The sequence below is a fragment of the Mastigoproctus giganteus genome, chromosome 5 (assembly GCF_048544385.1).
Source record: "Mastigoproctus giganteus isolate SK-2022 chromosome 5, ASM4854438v1, whole genome shotgun sequence".
Lineage (NCBI taxonomy): Eukaryota > Metazoa > Arthropoda > Arachnida > Uropygi > Thelyphonidae > Mastigoproctus > Mastigoproctus giganteus.
Genome location: NC_143579.1, coordinates 28,034,004 through 28,053,101, shown reverse-complemented (window position 1 = coordinate 28,053,101; position 19,098 = coordinate 28,034,004). Strand labels below are relative to the sequence as shown.

Below are 19,098 nucleotides of genomic sequence, written 5' to 3'. Positions count from 1 at the left end.
TGATGATTTTCATTATTATGGACCAAGATCACTTGTTCCAGTTCAAGATATGATGATTAGTGAGAAATATATGGAAAAAAAGAAAAATGCTTTTCTAAACTAGAAAAACTCAAATTGAGGATTAATACTAGGATGTTTATGTTTTTTTTAATTTTAACACTGAAATTGTTATGTTTATATTGTAGCACTATACGTATACTGAATAATAAATATTGGTAAGTTAAACAACTTTATATTTTATCAAAAAAAAATCCCCCATTTAACTTTATCAATTTTTGTAAAGACTGCTTCCCTACTACTACTTACCAACAGTAAAAGTTTTTTTTAAGGTACACAAGACAATGTATTTATTCAAATATGTCCAACAAACTCACATATATTAAACCAAACAAACACACTGGCATACCAAAATACTCTTGGTACATACAAATATCTGCATCGCATGATAGTATTCACAGTAAAAATAATAAATTATACATATCTACAATTGCTATAAACCATCAATGAACTCCATATAATCCTCTTCTCCAGGTTGGAATTGACCTACCAAAATAAATTTACAGAAATTAATACTACATTAAAACTCATACAAATATTCATTTCCTGTGAACGGAAAACTAAAAGAATTCTTATCAACTGAGAAACACATACCTATGAGGTAGATAAAGTGGTCGTGTCATGTCACTTGGTCCTATGTTTTTGCTTCTTTCCTGCCATGCAGCTGTTAGCTGATATAAACGTGTTGGATCTCGTTTTGCATTAACCATTACCTAAAAAAGAAAAACAGTACTAGTAGTAACACTTGTAAATATATATTTTCAAAAAGAAATAAGGTAGATAGAAAGTTAGCATTAGTAGAGGCATATGATGCAAGAAAGCAAGCTTATGCAGCATCAGCCAAAAAAAAAAAACGCTCCCATTTCACCCCTCCGTTTGTTCGAAATACCAGTCCAGCTGAGCTTTAAATTTATTTAGCCTATCAACTTCCACAACAAGGGATGGAAGTCTGTTCCACCAACCAACTACCCGCTGGCTAAAGGCAAATTTCCTCACATCTATCCTACATCTGTCTTTCCTCAATTTGAATTTATGCCCTCTCAGGTGATTATTCTCAGCAAGAGGAAGAATCCCATCGGCATTGAGCATGCTCAAACCATTCAAGGCTTTATACACCTCTATAAGATCACCTCGCCGGTGCCCAGTCTTCAGACAGTGTAATTTGCAAAACTTAAGCCTTTCTTCGTAAGAGCAATCTTTGTTCCATTCACTAATCTTGTTGCCCGAATGGCGAAGTTCCAGGAATAGCCATGGTAATAAGGAGCCACTACTGTCTGCCAGTGCATGTTGTTTTTCATCTATCATTATAGGTCATAAACTGTGCATTTATTGTTGTATTTTGTAATATTAAATTAAAATGGTTACTTTAAAAATGTGTTTTAAGATATTTTTACAAAAATTAAAAGAATCTTTAAAAAATAATGGAATAGTACACAAACCTGAAATTTCTCACTAAATTGAGGGAAAATTCCTACAAAAAGATTATGGGGAGTCTGCAACATTGAATGTTTAGAGTGACATTGACAATTTTGGATTCTGAACCTGATGAGTAAAATCAAGGATTTCTTTGTGCCGACTGAAGAATGACAGCAGAAAAATTTATGATATAGAATTTTTTTTTATCAAATTTTAACAATCACTCATGAAATTAAGGTCTTTGTGCTGAGGAAGATGGTGCCAAGTTTGCATCAAATCCTTGAACAAAATTCAAGTAATACCAAACTTTTTGAATAATATGATCATAGGGGATGAAATATGGACATTTCAGTATGATCACAAGGCAAAATGCAAAAGTGGATTCTTCAGATAGAACATCCCTGCAATTCCAATTTGACTTCATCTAAGTTTTCCCAAAAAACAAAACTTCAATGGAAGGGACATATTTTGAGTCTTTGGAAAAAGTCTAGCATTGTATGTAGAGGATACTAAAATTGACATCAGCAAAGGAGTTCCAGAAATGCTTCCAATCATAGCAGAAAGAGAAAGGCTTCATGTAGAGCTGACCAAGGAACTTCTTTAAAGGGGAAGGAAAAAAAGAAAATAATTGGCAAGTTCAACTGTAACTTACTTAATTCATTTCTAGAACTTTTCTAGCCACACCTCATAAGCTGGAATAACTTTGATATAAATACATTAAAAGAGTTACAGAAATGGACAAATATATAAATATACAAGAGTTGTGAAAAGAACCACTTATCTGCACATCTTTGATTACACTCCTTCAACATAATATGTTTACACATGTGAAAGCAGTGATTCTACGTCTAGAAAGATGTATGCAAGCAATCTCATGGCTATGTCTTGTAACAGCATGCTGGAAGAGGTTCTTTCATCTTGGGAATGAGATAAAAGTTATGGACACAGATAGGGGAATACTAGAAATTTCCTAATTCCATGATCTGCTATGTTGCTAACACTAATAGCCACATATTGGAATGCATTTTCATACAAGATAGTTGCCCTAGTAGTGCATCACATAACATCATGGTTCACAGTATCTACAAGAATGATTGACATTTCACCATCTGCAAATGTGGCTAAATAAAGGTAGGTGTCTCCTCAAGTGGTAGAATTGAGAAAGAACTTTCATCAGACAAAAGATGCCTTTCAGGCTATTGGGAAGTCACTTGAAGCCATCCAGAAATGTTCTTTGCCATCTCAAAGTGTGCTAAAATAGCCAAATTAATCAAGTATTTTATGAACAAATATTAGAGGAGGAGCTAGACTGGAGAGAAAACTGCAGAATAGTTCTTGCATACATAAAGGCCTATGCAAACTCCCTTCTTTGGAGTCTGCCTCCATTTTTACAATTTGGTAACCAGTTTTTTCTCTCTGACCACTCATTGCATGTGACGGCAGCTATCTTCTCAAGGTTCTGTTTTTTCACCCACTCTTTTCCCCTTATAATGACTGCCCATTGTTTGGAAATCTATCCACAGTTCTACTGATGGAAATGGTTTTCTAAGGAAAAAACTTGTTTAAATAATGCAATAAACTATTATATGTCACTCATGAGATGGAGGCAGGAAATAATTAAAACTGTATATGGACTTTAGCAAAGCATTTTACTTGCACAGCTTATGTAAACTGGAACGCAACAGAATCGCAGGTAGGATCCTAACGTGGATTACAAGATGGCTAGGTGAAAAGAGGCAAAGGTTATAATTAATAGTTACACCTTGAATGGGTTAGGGTTAGAAGTGAGGATATAATGGAGATTGGTGTCTGGGCTGCTCCTCTTTCTGATTTTTTTAAATGCCATAGGACATAATGTCAAAATTTGCAGTTAATATAAAGATTGGGAAAGTTAATGGCCACTATCAAGCACTGCTCCCTTGGGGCTACTTGGATGTGCTTGGGATGGTCAAAATAAATGGTAAAATTCAAGGTAGCATTAAAACATTGCAAATTACTTGGGAGGTAACAACCCCAAAATAATTTATACAGTTTAAGGAAAGAATGGTTACAATACAGGCACATATGAAGTTTTCTATGCAGCACTGACTGGTTACAAGGAGGATCAATGATTCCTTGTACAGATAGGGAAATTATAATAACTCCACTTTAAAAGGCAACTGTGAGACTGCACTTGGAATGTGGCCATACCAGAAAGAGAGGGAAAGACACACAACTCCAAAGACTGATAATGTGCCTAGCAAGGTTGGCTAAAGGGTGCCCATATGAGGAGGAACTTTGAATATGTGGACTACAGAACAAGTAACTAGGTACAGGTGAAGCTCCCAAATCTGGCAATCCTTTATCCAGCATCGCTCATTTTCTAGCTGTGTTTAGAAAAATTAATGAATCCAGCAAAGTTTGAAAATTCAGTTCTCTGAGTGCAATCACTCAAGTGGAGTGTGATCCTGTGCAGGATGGAAATATCACCTAATACTCAGAAGTTTTTACTTTGCTCCAACCACATGGAGAAATTTGTTAGAGGATTATGGAACTGTTTCTTTGTGTACAAGATAAGCAACTTGCTGATAATTAAGTAGCAATCAATTACTTTAGAGTTTCTGGTTGTCACAATTTGTACATGAATCATTAACATTAGTAGAGGCATACGATGCAAGAAAGCAAGCTTATGCAGCATCAGCAAAAAAAAAAAAAAAACCCTGCTCCCATTTTACCCCACCATTTGTTCCAAATGCCTGTCCAGCTCAGCCTTAAATTATTTAGGCTATCAACTTCCACAACAAAAGATGGATGTCTGTTCCACCAATCAACTACCCGCTGGCTAAAGGCAAACTTCCACACGTCTTTCCTCAGTTTGAATTTATGCCCTCTCAGGCGATTATTCTGAGCAAGAGGAAGAATCCCATCAACATTGAGCATGCTCAAACCATTCAAGGCTTTATACACCTCAATCAGATCACCTTGCAGGTGCCCAGTCTCATTAAGCTGATCTCACTGAACATTAAATAACTTAAAATATTGTTCCTCAGAAACACTGACACATCAACTTCTGCCCATATCTCCCTTCTCTGCACCCATTTCAGCAGTTCTACATCCTTCCTAAAGTGAGGCATCTGAGTCCTAAATGCTCTGCTCAGATGTGGCCTAGGCTTGGCCTTGTGCAGAGGGATATTCACCTCCTTATCCCTGATTGCAAAATTTCTGTATATCATTGACAAAACCCCATGAACTGTCCTGGCAGCATATCTGCACTGCTCAGAGAATTTCATATCTGACTGCACAATTACCCCATGTCTTTTTCATTCTCCTACCCTTAGTGTCGTAGCATACAACTGATAAGTTACTCTGGGGTTGCTGCTGCCCATGTGTGGTACCATGCATTTGTCAATGCTAAACTTCAATTGCCATTTCTCAGCCCATCAACCCAATTTTTATAGATTTTGCTGCAGTATTGAATTATGAAATACTTTTAAAGCAAAAATCACAGAAGCTACGAATGCATACATACTTTTAAGAAAATATTGCAGGAGGAGGATACCAAAATCAATGACTGCAGAGCTAGCTGGTGAAACAGAGTAGTAAAAGATAGCATGGGACAAGGAATTTTTCATGTATGTGAATACAACGAAGAAGAAAGCTAATCAGATCGGACCCTTGTGCACTGGGTGTGAGAAAGTTAACCCAGCTGATGTTGCAGATGAATCGAACAGGTACTTTGCATTGGTTTCTACTGACAAAAGACCCTTCATGCTGAGAAGAGGTTGTGCAATTGAGGCTGAGCCATATGAAATTAGTGATATCATAATTATAGATCATTATTTATTAGAAAAAGTTTTGAGCATAAAGGTAAGTAAGGCTCCTGGAATTGATGGCATACACTCTGTAGTTTTGAGGGAAAGTGTGAGGGAGTGTAATGAATCATTTAGGTTAATTATGAGGGCATCTTTGGACTCAGGAGGGATTACTTTGGATTGGAGAAGTGTGAATGTATTGCTAATACATAAAAGCAGTTTCAAGAGTGTGTGTTGTTTGGTTTTTAGGAGCATTAGCAACTAAGGCCATATTGCTCCGGGATATGCGGTGGTCATTCCCTGACCTTTCCGCATTCTCCATATTTGGTGGTGATGGGCTCGAACCCCGGTCTAATCAAGAAGCATGTGCTATTCACTGCTGCTCCTTCCCACCTGGCTACGGAGTCGCCGCAGTTCCAAGAGTGAAGTTAGTAACTACAGACCAGTTAGTCTCACTTCAGTAGTAGGAAAAATCTTAGAGGCAATGATTAAGAGTGCAATTCAGGGACATTTAGATAGATGTGGCATTCTGAAGGACAAAACATGGCTATTTTAAGGGAAAATCATGTTTAACTAACGTAGTAAGCTGTTTTGACACAGTCTCATGAGCTGGATTTAAGGAACAATTTTGACATAGTTTATTTGAATTTCAGCAAAGCATTTGACTCTGTCCCTCATGAGAGGTTACTGTATAAGTGCGAACAGGTTGGGATTAAGATAGATTGCTGGGTGGCCGCAAGGCAGAGGGTTGTCATTAATGGATGTCCTTCAGATTGGTGCAACGTTAGGAGTAGGGTCCTTCAAGGATCGATTCTTGGATCACTGTTGTTTCTCATTTTCATAAATGACATTAATGAAGGGATGGAAGGTGTGATGTCAGTTTGCAAATGATGTAAAATTGGCAGTCGTTAATAATCAGTGCCAAGCAGTGCTTGTTAAGGGTTACTTGAACAAACTTCAGAGATGGTCAGAGAAGTAGCAACTATGTTTTAATGCTGCTAAATGCAAGGTCTTGCACTTGGGGAGTAGCAACCCACGAATAAATTATACACTTGGTGGAGTTGAATTAAAAATTGGATGAGGGATCTGGGAGTATCAAGCTCTGCTTTAGGAAAAATGGCAAAGGGCTTGACTAAAAGAAAATTTCCATTGGCAATATACTGGGGGGGGGGCTGTTACAAGTTATATGGATATGGCAAGTCACTTCAGCCTATTCAGTGTACTGCTGAAGATATATAACATCCTTAAACAATTATACTATCCATAAGAATAACTTGCTCACTGATAGGAGATGGACTGAACACTGACTACCAAAATTTCAAGAAACTTTTACCCAGCAGTGTGTTTTTTGGATCCATGTTAATAAGACCTTTTTCTTTATTACTAATTCTCTACATGCTCCCAAGGTTTTATGAATGAATTCTAAATCCTCTGTAGAATGAAGGAATGTAAAAATCAATATACATACCTTTTTCTTCAAAGTCTGAAGTTTAAGTTCTGTCTCTTGTTTTGCATTTTGTAATTCTCTTTCCCTTCTTTCCTTTTCCATGAGTAACTTTTTATCTTTTTCCTGAAAATATGATATCTTTTCCTTTGCTTCTTTAGCTTGTTGAAAATGCTTTTGAGCGTGATGTACCATTTTTTCACGGGTCTGTGACAGTTCTGCAACCCTCTTTGTTTGGGCATACTTCCACACTTTTTTACGAATTTCATCCTAAAAATAATTAATTCACCACTGCAGTTTCGTAATTAATGTTGCATATTAAGCATAAATAATTAATAGTGAATTCAATATTATAATTAAAATTAGCAAATTAATAATAAATTACTGTTCTGTGTTGGATTGTGAAATGTACATTTCTGCTCCTTTTTACATGGTGAAATAATAACAATAATACTAAAAAATCACTACTAATTTAGTGCCAGGTTAAAAACTGTAGAAAGAATTCCTTCGGTCACTGATGAGAAACAGATCCTTAACTTTTACACCCTGCATAGACTCATCGTTATCAAATAAGTCATGAAAACATTACTAACATTTTGTTAAATGTTATTGCAACACTGTAAGGAATATATATACACACTTTCCTTTCTTTTGATATAATTTGATACCAATCACTATTAGCCTGAGATAACTGAATAGGAACGAGTTAATAACTATTCATTAAAGAACTAATTGCAGTTCTAATCACAGATTTATGGGAGAGAAAGGCTTTGCAACAAACAAAGCTATGTTTGGCTATAGTCTAGAATTAGTGTACATGCTCGATGGAACTAACAGCATATGAATTCACTTTCACATTTGAATTCATATGCTACCACAAAAATTGTATCTCTCTGTTAATCAAGTGCCATGTAGTTGTAAAACTCCTGTCTGGTACCTGCCTGAAAGTATAAAAAAGAAATCCTTTAATTATATTTTAACATTTTATATTAAAAAAATTAAGAATACTATTCTTGATTATATTAAAAAAAAAAGTTCTTATTTATACTCCGGCCCAACCACCAAATCAGAGTTGACAATAAATCACAAATACAATCATTAATCATATTTAGTAGTCATGTGAGCTTGAAACAGAGTTACCCAAAGAGCATATGTGACTGCACTCTTGTCCCTGACCACTCAGCTACATCAGGCCTAATATCACTAAACATTAAAATATAATATTTGCTGATAGAGAGAATAGAATTTTAATACAGTATGTTTAATGTATACAGAAAAGACAGCCATGGCTTTTCTGCATACATATGTTTCCCACCTCTTTGGTGGGAGATGAATAAGTATTTGATCAAGTTGGTTGATTGATTTGTGGTTTTATGGTGTAGCAGCAGAATCTGGAGCCATAATACCACAAGTCCAATTTACTCAATCAAGAAGGAAACCTAGTTCAAGCAAACATTCAGTAAATAAGAACTGTCAACATGAACATTTTATTTTCCACTTCAAGAGGCCATACAGCTAGAAATTTTCTCATGGCTCAGCTGTCAGAGATAGCACTTCACTGTGTATAATGCTATAATTTATAGAACGTTGAGTTTGCAAACCAGTTTGCTTGCCTAGGTGGAGGGAAAAAATCTGGTTTAAAAACTTCTAACTTCTGTCTGAGACTGGTTAAGCCAATTCTGTCTTAGAGGCAAAAAAAAAATGCCCAGAAATATCTGATGTGATTTGAATCTAGATCTTACAAAGGTTTCCTATACCATGGAGAAATAAAAAAAAAAAGAAAAAAAGTCTAATGTAATATAAACAGATGTTATAAACCAAATAACTGATAATTATAGAGGCAAACAAATTCAAATTTAACTAGTAATGCATCTAGCGGTAGTACATTTCTAGACGGACTAGTTTGACTGCTTCATATTATCAACATGCAAGAGACTATAAGGGAAAATAATATAAATAATATCCTTGCTGTTTTTTGTTTTTTTTTTTTAACAAAATAGGTTCACTGGATATCAAGAATTTAAGATAAGGAACCACTAATAGGTAAGGATCAAAGGGCATGTTAATATGGTGGAGGAGGAGCAGAAGGATATGTTAGTCTTGTGTGTATATATAGTATAGTAATAGCCATATAATGAAAGGAAGCCACAATGACAAAAAAAAAAAATCAAGCAGATAAGAAAATACTTATTTGCTTCCCTCCTCTAACTATCAAGTTGACCTCTGAATTTATTAAAACTGAATTTATGGCCCTGAGTTCTGAAATTCTCTATAACAATGAAAATTCCACCTTCATTCATTTTACTAACCCCTCACAGAGCTTTATAAACTTCCATCAAGTCATCTTGCTGCCAAGCTCTGTAGCCCATATAATCAGTCTTTGGATCCTTTCAAGAAGCTCAATGTCTTTTTTCAGATGAAGTCTCCATACTTGAACACAGTATTCCAAATGTGCTTATAATTGCCTTATTCTGTGGGACTACTACCTCCATATCTCTATAGAAGTGCACTATAGCACGCACGCACACACACACACGCACACACTTCTACAGGACATTGTGGGCTTTCTTGGCTGCCTGTTTACCATGCTCAGAAAACTTATATATTTTTATTTTGGGGTTGCTATTTTCCAAGTGTAATACGTTTTATTTTGCTGCATTAAAACATAGCTGCCATTTTTCTGCTCATTCTTTCAGCCTGTTTAAATCATCTTGATGGTTATTTGGTTTTTAGGAGCATTATCAACTAAGGCCATATTGCTCCGGGAATATGTGGTGGTCATACCCTGACTTTTCCGCATCCTCCGTATTTGGTGGTGACTGGCTCGAACCCCGGTCTAATCAAGAAGCGTGTGTTACGCACTGCTGCTCCTTCCCACCTGGCTACAGAGGCGCCCAAATCATCTTGAAGAAGCACTACTTGGTACCGATCATTAACTATTCTACTAATCTTTATGTTGTCTGTAAATTTTTTGATGTTATTTATGAAAATCAGAAACAACAGTGGTCCAAGAACTGATACTTAGGGAGGATCCCACTTCTGACTTTACACCAATCTGAAGAATATCCAATAATCAAAACCTTCTGCCCTAGAGCCTCGCAACAATTCTAACACGTTCCAGCTTATACAGTAACTTCTCATGAGGGACCAAGTCAAATGCCTTTCTAAAATTCAAATAAAATATGTCGAAATTGTTCCCTACATCCAGATCATGAGTAACTGTGTCAAAATAGCCCACTAGGTTAGTTAAACGTGATTTTCACTTAACAAAACCATGTTGTGCATTATTCAGAATGCCATATCTATCTAAATCTCCCTGGATTGCCTCTAAGATTTTTCCCTACCACAAAAGTCAGAATAACTGGTCTGTATTTAACAACTTTGCTCTTAGAACCGCCTTTATGTACTGATGATACATTGACGCTTCTCCAACCCAAAGGAATCTCTCCCGAGTCCACAGATACCCTTAAAATTAACTTCAATGATTCAATACAGGCCCTGGCAGATTCGCTCAAAATTACTGGGTATATGCCATATACTCGAAAGTTTTTCCAATAAAAAATCATCTGTAATTTCAAAATCACTAATTTCATATGACTCAGCCTTATCACTCACACTACCTTTTCTCAGCATGAAGGGTCTTTCTTCAGTAAAGACAGATGCAAAGTACCTGTTCAATTCATCCACAACATCAGGTAGGTTGTCTAAGATTCCCATACCCAGTGCAGAAGGGTCTGATGTGATTCATTTTATGCTTCCTTGTATTCACATACATGAATTTCTTCATGTTGTGAATTCATGTACGTGAAAGGCTGCATATGAGAGAGCAAAGAAAGAACCATTCTTTGCTCTCTCATATGCAGCCTTGGCCTCTCTAACCTTATCTGTGGTACTATAACAATTCAATTTATAGCAGTTGTAGGCTTCAGTACTTTTTATTGCTCTGTAACTATCCCATGCTATCTTTTTCTGCTCTATTTGACTAGCCAGCTCCACATTCATCCATTTAGGCATCCTCTTCCTGCAGTAATTTCTTAATGGTATGTATGTGTTCACAGCTTCTGTGATTTTTGCTTTAAAGGTATTCCATAATTCAAGTGTATTCACCTAGGCTCTGTTATCTGCCCTATTAATAGATGCCATATAGTGCCTTAAACTGTCAAAGTCCCCTCTTCTGAAATTAAAACCAGTGTCTTTACCTTTAACTACTGCAACATCTTTCTTCATCTTCCAATTGATGACTGTATGATCAGTGTCTGCCAATGGTTCCTGTATTTTAAGTCCTGTGATGTCATCTAATTCATGAGTAATGATGAGGTCAAGAATATTATTACTCCAATATAATGGCACAAACAATAATCATCTAGTTTATTTAGAAAAAATTTGCCCCAAGCTGAATTTCACTCCCACTTCATCCAATCAATCTGGGGCAGATTGAAGTCACCCATGATAAGAAATTCATGCTTGCTTGCTCATTCCATCTGCATGTAAAGACCCTTGTCATACTCTTCACAATCTTCTGGTCTGTAGATTACTCCCACTCTTATTATACCTTTGCTTCCAAATAACTCACACCACACAGATTCTATACTGGCAGACACAGATTCAGCAAAAGCTCATTTTGCACTCAGGCTACTTTTGAGCATGATACCACCAACCCTTCTATCTTTCCTAAATACATTATACATACCATAGCGAAACTTGTCATTCACAATTTCTGAGTGGCACCATGTTTCTGTTAGACATATTATATTGGCATTAGTTGTGCTAACCAGGAGTTCAAATCCAATCGTTTTATTGACAACACTCTTGACATTACTGTAGACACATTTAAGACTTAAGTATTCTTCTATAGTTTACTATGCTAACACACCCATTGAAGTTATTTAGGCTTGTTTTCCTATCTTTCTCATCCTGCTCATTTTAAACATTACTACCCTCAGATCATCTTGCAAACATCAGCTTTTTTAGCAACAAACAACAATTCTTGAGGTGAGTGCAAGCATTACTTTGACCCACATCATCAAATAAACACAAATCAATATTACCCTTCTATCCCCCAATTAGCAGTTTCCCTGAACCCTTATGGTATTCTCAATGATATTGGCAAAAATCCTTGCACCACCTTTGTTCAAATGAATACCTTACCTACAAAATAGATTCCTTCTACATACAAGTGTGGGCCACGATAATAAAAATTTCCCAACAGTCTTTCACATTCCCTCAAGGCATGAGTTAATTTACAAGGTTTCAGCGTATAATCACATCTATTGTGTCTGGGCAGAATTCCAGATACATTAGTAGAGGCACTTGATGATGCAAGAAAGCAAGCTTATGCAGCATCAGCCAAAAAAAAAAAAAAAAAAAAAACCTCTCTCCCCCATTTCACCCCTCCGTTTGTTCCAAATACCTGTCCAGCCCAGCCTTCAATTTATTTAGGCTATCAACTTCCACAACAAAGGATGGAAGTCTGTTCCACCAACCAACTACCCGCTGGCTAAAGGCAAACTTCTGCACATCTATACTACATCTGTCTTTCCTCAATTTGAATTTATGTCCTCTCAGGTGATTATTCTGAGCAAGAGGAAGAATCCCATCAGTATTGAGCATGCTCAAACCATTCAAGGCTTTATACACCTCTATCAGATCACATCGCTGGTGCCTAGTCTCCAGACACTGTAATTTGCAAAACTTAAGCCTTTCTTCGTAAGAACAACCCTTTGTTCCATTCACTAATCTTGACATCCAGTCTTATATCCATTCTTATATCCTAGACCTCATCATCACCCATGAATCAGATGACATAACAGGGCTGAAAGTAGAGAAACCAGTAGCAGGAAGTTATCACGGAGTTCTACGGTGGATGATGAAGAGAGAGGTAGCAGTAGTAAACGGCAAAGGAATAGGTTAATTTCAGAAAAGGAAATTACGATGCCTTAAGGTGCTACATGGCCTCTATTAACTGAGTAGATATCGCACAGAGGACGAATACAATTGAACTGCGGTATGCTTTTAAAACATTAATCACAGACGCCTTGAATGCGTATTTACCATTAAAAAAATACTCCACGAGGAGGGTTCCAAGTTGGATGAATAGTGAAGTTGCCACATTACTTGAGCAGAAAAAGGTGGCATGGAAACGTTACAGAGCAATAAAAAGTACTGAAGCCTATAACAGCTACAAGATATATAACAGCTACTTTGTAATAGAGCAACAGAAAAGGTTCGACAGGCAAAGGCAGTTTATGAGAAATCGCTAGTAAACAGAGCAAAGAGGGGGGATAAGGAATTCTTCACATATGTAAACGCTAAGAAGAGCAGGACAAACGAGATCGTACCTTTACGTAAGGGAAAGGGGATAGTATTAAATACATCAGCTGCTGCTGCAGATGAACTCAACAGTTATTTTGCATCGATATTTACAGAAAAAAAACCTTTTATGGCAATGGGAAAGTGTGGGAGCAAAGTTGAAAAATATGTTATTAATGATATTGAAATTTCGCAAGATTATTTAATTAAAAAACTATCGAGCCTCCAGGCCAGTAAGGCTCCTGGAGTTGATGGAATATACCCTATAATCTTAAAGGAGGTGGAAAGTGAGTGCATTGAACCAATGAGGCTAATTATGCGAGCATCACTAGACTGGGGAGATTCCTTTGGATTGGAAAAGTGCCAATATATATAGTGCAATATATAGTGCAAAAACTTCAAGGGTTGTGTTAGGGTTGTTAAATATACAAGAACAGTAAATCTTAATTGTTTATACAGTAACGTTAGAAGTGTCGTCAATAAAATGAGCGAATTCGAACTGCTGGTTAAAACAAGTAACGCGGACATAATAGGGCTTACAGAGACGTGGTGCCACCCGGAAATTGGGGATGATGAGTTTCAGTACGGCTTGTATAATGTATTTAGGAAGGATAGGTTAGATAGAAGGGGTGGTGGGGTAATGCTTCTTATCAGAAGCAGCCTGAGTGCGACGATAGCTTTCCCGGATTCAGACGTTTCACATGCTAGTATAGAGTCTGTATGGTGTGAGATAGTTGGAAACAAAGGTATAATGCGAGTAGGAGTAATCTACAGATCAGGTGATTGTGAAGATTATGACAAAAGCCTCTACATGCAAATGGAATGGGCAAGTAAGCGTCAATGCCTTATTATGGGTGATTTCAATCTGCCTCTAATTGATTGGAGTAAATGGGAAGGAAACTCGACATGGGGAACAAAATTTTTAAATCAACTAGATGACTGTTATTTGTATCAACATGTCAGGGAAAATACTAGAGAAAAGAATATCCTAGACCTCATCATCACACATGAATCAGATGACATAACAGGGCTGACAGTAGAGGAACCAGTAGCAGGAAGTGATCACGGAGTTCTACAGTGGATGATGACGAGAGAGGTAGCAGAAGTAAAAGGCAAAGGAATGGGTTTTAATTTCAGAAAAGGAAATTGCGATGCCTTAAGGTACTACATGGCCTCTATTAACTGGGTAGATATCGCGCAGAGAATGAATACGATTGAACTGTGGTACGCTTTTAAAACATTAATCACAGATGCCTTGAATGCGTATATACCATTAAAAAAATACTCCACGAGGAGGGTTCCAAGTTGGATGACTAGTGAAGTTGCCGCATTACTTGAGCAGAAAAAGGTGGCATGGAAAGGTTACAGAACAATAAAAAGTACTGAAGCCTATAACAGCTACAAGGTGATGTGTAATAGAGCCACAGAAAAGGTTCGACAGGCAAAGGCAGTTTATGAGAAATCACTAGCAAACAGAGCAAAGAGGGGGGATAAAGAATTCTTCACATATATAAATGCCAAGAAGAGCAGGACAAACCAGATCGGACCTTTATGTAAGGGAAAGGGGATAGTAATAAATACACCAGCTGCCATTGCAGATGAACTCAACAGTTATTTTGCATCGATATTTACAAATGAAAAGCCTTTTGTGGCAAAGGGAAATTGTGGGAGCGAAGTTAAAAAATATGTAATTAATGATATTGAAATTTCGCAAGATTATTTAATGAAAAAACTTTCGAGCCTACAGACCAGTAAGGCTCCTGGAGTTGATGGAATATACCCTATAATCTTAAGAGAGGCGGCAAGCGAGTGCATTGAACCATTGAGGCTAATTATGCGAGCATCATTAGACTCTGGGGAGATTCCCTTGGATTGGAAAAGTGCAAATGTATCTCCCATACATAAGGGTGGCTCTAAAAGTGAAGTTGGAAATTATCGACCTGTCAGTCTGACTTCAGTAGTAGGGAAAATCATGGAGGCAATGATCAAGGGTGGAATTCAGGATCATTTGGATCGAATTGAAATTCTCAAGGATACTCAGCATGGTTTCGTAAAGGGAAAATCATGTTTAACAAATCTGGTTCGCTATTTCGAAAGGGTCACTCACGAGCTGGATTTAGGGAATAATTTCGACATTGTTTATTTAGATTTCAGCAAAGCTTTTGACTCAGTCCCACATGAGCGGTTGCTTTATAAGCTGGAACAGGTTGGAATCACTGGGAAAATCCTTAGATGGATAGAAGGATGGCTTCAGGGCAGGAGGCAGAGGGTTGTGATAAATGGCTATTCCTCAGATTGGGTTGATGTAAGAAGTGGGGTTCCCCAAGGATCAGTATTAGGACCACTTTTGTTTTTAATTTTCATAAACGACATTGATGAAGGGATAGAGGGCGTGATGTCTAAATTTGCAGATGATGTTAAAATTGGGAGAGTAGTTAATGATCACTGTCAAGCTGAGCTTCTTCAGAGAGACCTAGATAGACTTCAGGAATGGTCAGAAAAATGGCAGCTGTGCTTTAATCCAACAAAGTGTAAGGTATTACACCTGGGAAACAGTAATCCCAAAAAAACTTATTCACTTGGTGGAGTTCAACTAAAGCCAGTACTGGAGGAAAGGGACTTGGGTGTTACGATACGGTCAGACATGAAATTCTCTGAGCATTGTAAACAGGTTGCAAGGAAGGCCCATGGTGTCCTATCAATGATCTATCGAACTTTTGCAAGTAGAGATAGGGACGTGATAATCCCATTATATAAGGCTTATGTTAGACCACACTTGGAATACTGTGTTCAAGTATGGAGACCGCACCTGAAGAAAGACATCGAGCTTCTTGAAAGGGTGCAAAGAAGGGTAACTCGCCTGGTGAGATCGGCAAAAGGGCGTCCTTATGAAGAAAGACTTCGAATATGTGGGTTGCAGAGTTTGGAAACTAGACACCTTAGAGGAGATTTGATTGAGGTGTTTAAGGCTCTGAGAGGCATCAGTAAAATGAATGAGGACAAAATTTTCAAGATTATAAATGATGCTAGAACTAGGGGACATAAATTCAAGTTACGGGGGGAAATGTTTAGATTGGATTGCAGGAAGTTCTATTTTAGCCAGCGAGTTATAAATTACTGGAATAAGTTGCCTTCATGGGTGGTAGAGGCCGAGAGTTTGGGGAAATTCAAAGGTCATCTGGATAGTACTTTCGGGTAAGGGAAGCACATAGGATGATAGGTTTAATTTCCTTTTTATTTATTTTTTATTTTATTAATTATTATTATTTAGTTATTTATTTTTATTTTTTTGTTTTTATCATTGTTTTGTTCGGATTTATTTATTTTTATTTTTTATTTTTTTTTGGCTGGTGCAGCATAACCCATAGGCTTTCTTGCACCATGCGGCCGTTACTAATACTAATACTAATATCTCCCATACATAAGGGTGGTTCTAAGAGTGAAGTGGGAAATTATCGACCTGTCAGTCTGACTTCAGTGGTTGGGAAAATCATGGAGGCAATGATCAAGGGTAGAATTCAGGATCATTTGGATAGAATTGAAATTCTCAAGGATACTCAGCATGGTTTTGTAAAGGGAAAATCATGTTTAACAAATCTTGTTCGCTATTTTGAAAGGGTCACTCATGAGCTGTATTTAGGGAATAATTTCGACATTGTTTATTTAGATTTCAGCAAAGCTTCTGACTCAGTGCCACATGAGCGGTTGCTTTATAAGCTGGAACAGGTTGGAATCACTGGGAAAATCATTAGATGGATAGCAGGATGGCTTCAGGGCAGGAGGCAGAGGGTTGTGATAAATGGCTTTTCCTCAGATTGGGTTGATTGGGTAAGAAGTGGGTAAGACTGGGTAAGAAGTGGGGTTCCCCAAGGATCAGTATTAGGACTACTGTTGTTTTTAATTTTCATAAACGACATTGATGAAGGGATAGAGGGCGTGATGTCTAAATTTGCAGATAATATTAAAATTGGTAGAGTAGTTAATGATCACTGTCAAGCTGAGCTCCTTCAGAGAGACCTAGATAGACTTCAGGAATGGTCAGAAAAATGGCAGCTATGCTTTAATCCAACAAAGTGTAAGGTATTACATCTAGGAAACAGTAATCCCAAAATAACTTATTCACTTGGTGGAGTTCAACTGAACCCAGTACTGGAGGAAAGGGACTTGGGTGTTACGATACGATCAGACATGAAATTCTCTGAGCATTGTGAACAGGTTGCAAGAAAGTCCCATGGTGTCCTGTCGATGATCTATTGATAGATCATCGATAGGACACCATGGGACTATCGATGATCTATCTAACTTTATATCGAACCTGTGATAATCCCATTATATAAGGCTTTTGTTAGACCACACTTGGAATACTGTGTTCAAGTATGGAGACCGCACCTAAACAAAGACATTGAGCTTCTTGAAAGGGTGCAAAGATGGGTAACTCGCCTGGTGAGATCGACAAAAGGGCATCCTTATGAAGAAAGACTTTGAATATGTGGGTTGCAGAGTTTGGAAACTAGATACCTTAGAGGAGATTTGATTGAGGTGTTTAAGGCTCTGAGAGGCATCAGTAAAATGAAGAAGGACATAAATTCAAGTTACGGCGGGAGATGTTTAGATTGGACTGCAGGAAGTTTTATTTAGCCAGAGAGTTATAAATTACTGGAATAAATTGCCTATGTGGGTGGTAGAGGCTGACAGTTTGGGGAAATTCAAAGGTCATCTGGTTAGTACCTTCGGGTGAGGAAAACGCATAGGATGATAGGTTTAATTTCCTTTTCTTTAATTAATTATTAGGGTTTTTTTTTTTTTTTTGGCTGGTAGCATAAGCCATAGGCTTTCTTGCACCATGCGGCTAATACTAATATTTCTTAGTTCTTAGTTGGTATGTAAAGCCTAGTAGCTTCCAATGTTAATTCTTTGAATGCTTCCCATTTTGAATTTGCTGTTGGTAACATCATCAGTTGGTCCCACCGTATAGAATTTAAATACTGTCTCAGACCACCGTAGTCGCCTTTACAAAAGCAAAAACCCTTCCCTTTACTCCTGATGGTAGTTTCCTCTTTGAGTAAATCCCACTTCAGCACACTGTAATCACTGCCACCTAGTGGCTCCTTTATCTGCAAATCCTTAATGCATGAAGAATCACTACTGATAATCAAATCAAGAGTATTACTCCCTCTAGTTGCCTCCAGAACATGCTGATGTAGAAAACAATCATCCAATAAATCCACAAAAGCCTTGCTAGTGTGTGAGTGGCCAACCAACAAATTCCAGTCAATATCTGGGAAATTAAAATCCCCCATCATAAGACTCTCTGATTTACTGGCCCACTCTATTTCCCTGTACAGTTCCTTATTATACTCATCAGAATCATTAGGCTTATAGCACACTCCTACTCTCAATTTTGATCTCCCAATGCTTATGTCACACCAAACTGACTCGACACTGCACTGTCCAGCGATGTCGACTGGCTTCACTTCCTTGGATTTTATGTGTTTCTTAACTAATAGCATAACCCTTCCTCCCTTCCTATCCTTCCAGTACACATTGTACTGCCCAAATTCCAGTTCTGCATTCCTTATATCTGTGTGACACCAAGTCTTTGATATCCCAACAATATATGCCTTTGATGTTTAGAGCAATACCTCAAATTCATCAAATTTATTTATCAAACTCCTAGCATTGGTGTAAACGCAAGTATACATGCACCTGTTCCTAGCTACCCTAACACAACCCATGTGTTTACTTGTACTACAATGACTCCCAGCAGTCTGACCTATCTCACAGCATTTTTACAGCATGGTCCTATATTTATAACTTTATGTCCTATATGTTTACATCTTGTCTAACCAATGTGATAGGTTACTACCATGCAGTGACCAAGGAACTAGATGAAAAAAATAATTCTGATATCAGATACCTAAATTTCAGGAAAGCTTTGGATACTGTTGAACACAAAAGACTGCTGTATAAAATGAAGAAATGTAGCATTAAGGGCAAGTTTCTGCTATGGATAAAGGGACGGTTAAGTGGTAAAAGACAGAGAGTGGTTATCTATGAGCACTGCTCTTTGTGCACTAATGT

General features: G+C 37.4%; 1 protein-coding gene across 1 annotated transcript in view; it reads right to left on the bottom strand.

Annotated features, from left to right (window-relative positions):
* Window positions 1–481: 481 nt before the first annotated feature.
* The window catches only part of LOC150085266 (coiled-coil domain-containing protein 112-like), a 98,077-nt gene continuing 79,460 nt past the window's right edge, over window positions 482–19,098 (bottom strand). The window contains exons 10-12 of the mRNA XM_090374506.1: window positions 6,733–6,978; window positions 652–770; window positions 482–543 (exon numbers count right to left, since the gene is read on the bottom strand). Of these exons, the coding sequence (XP_090230632.1) occupies window positions 501–543; window positions 652–770; window positions 6,733–6,978 (408 nt within the window). The 3' untranslated portion in view covers window positions 482–500. The remainder of the gene's footprint in view (window positions 544–651; window positions 771–6,732; window positions 6,979–19,098) is intronic.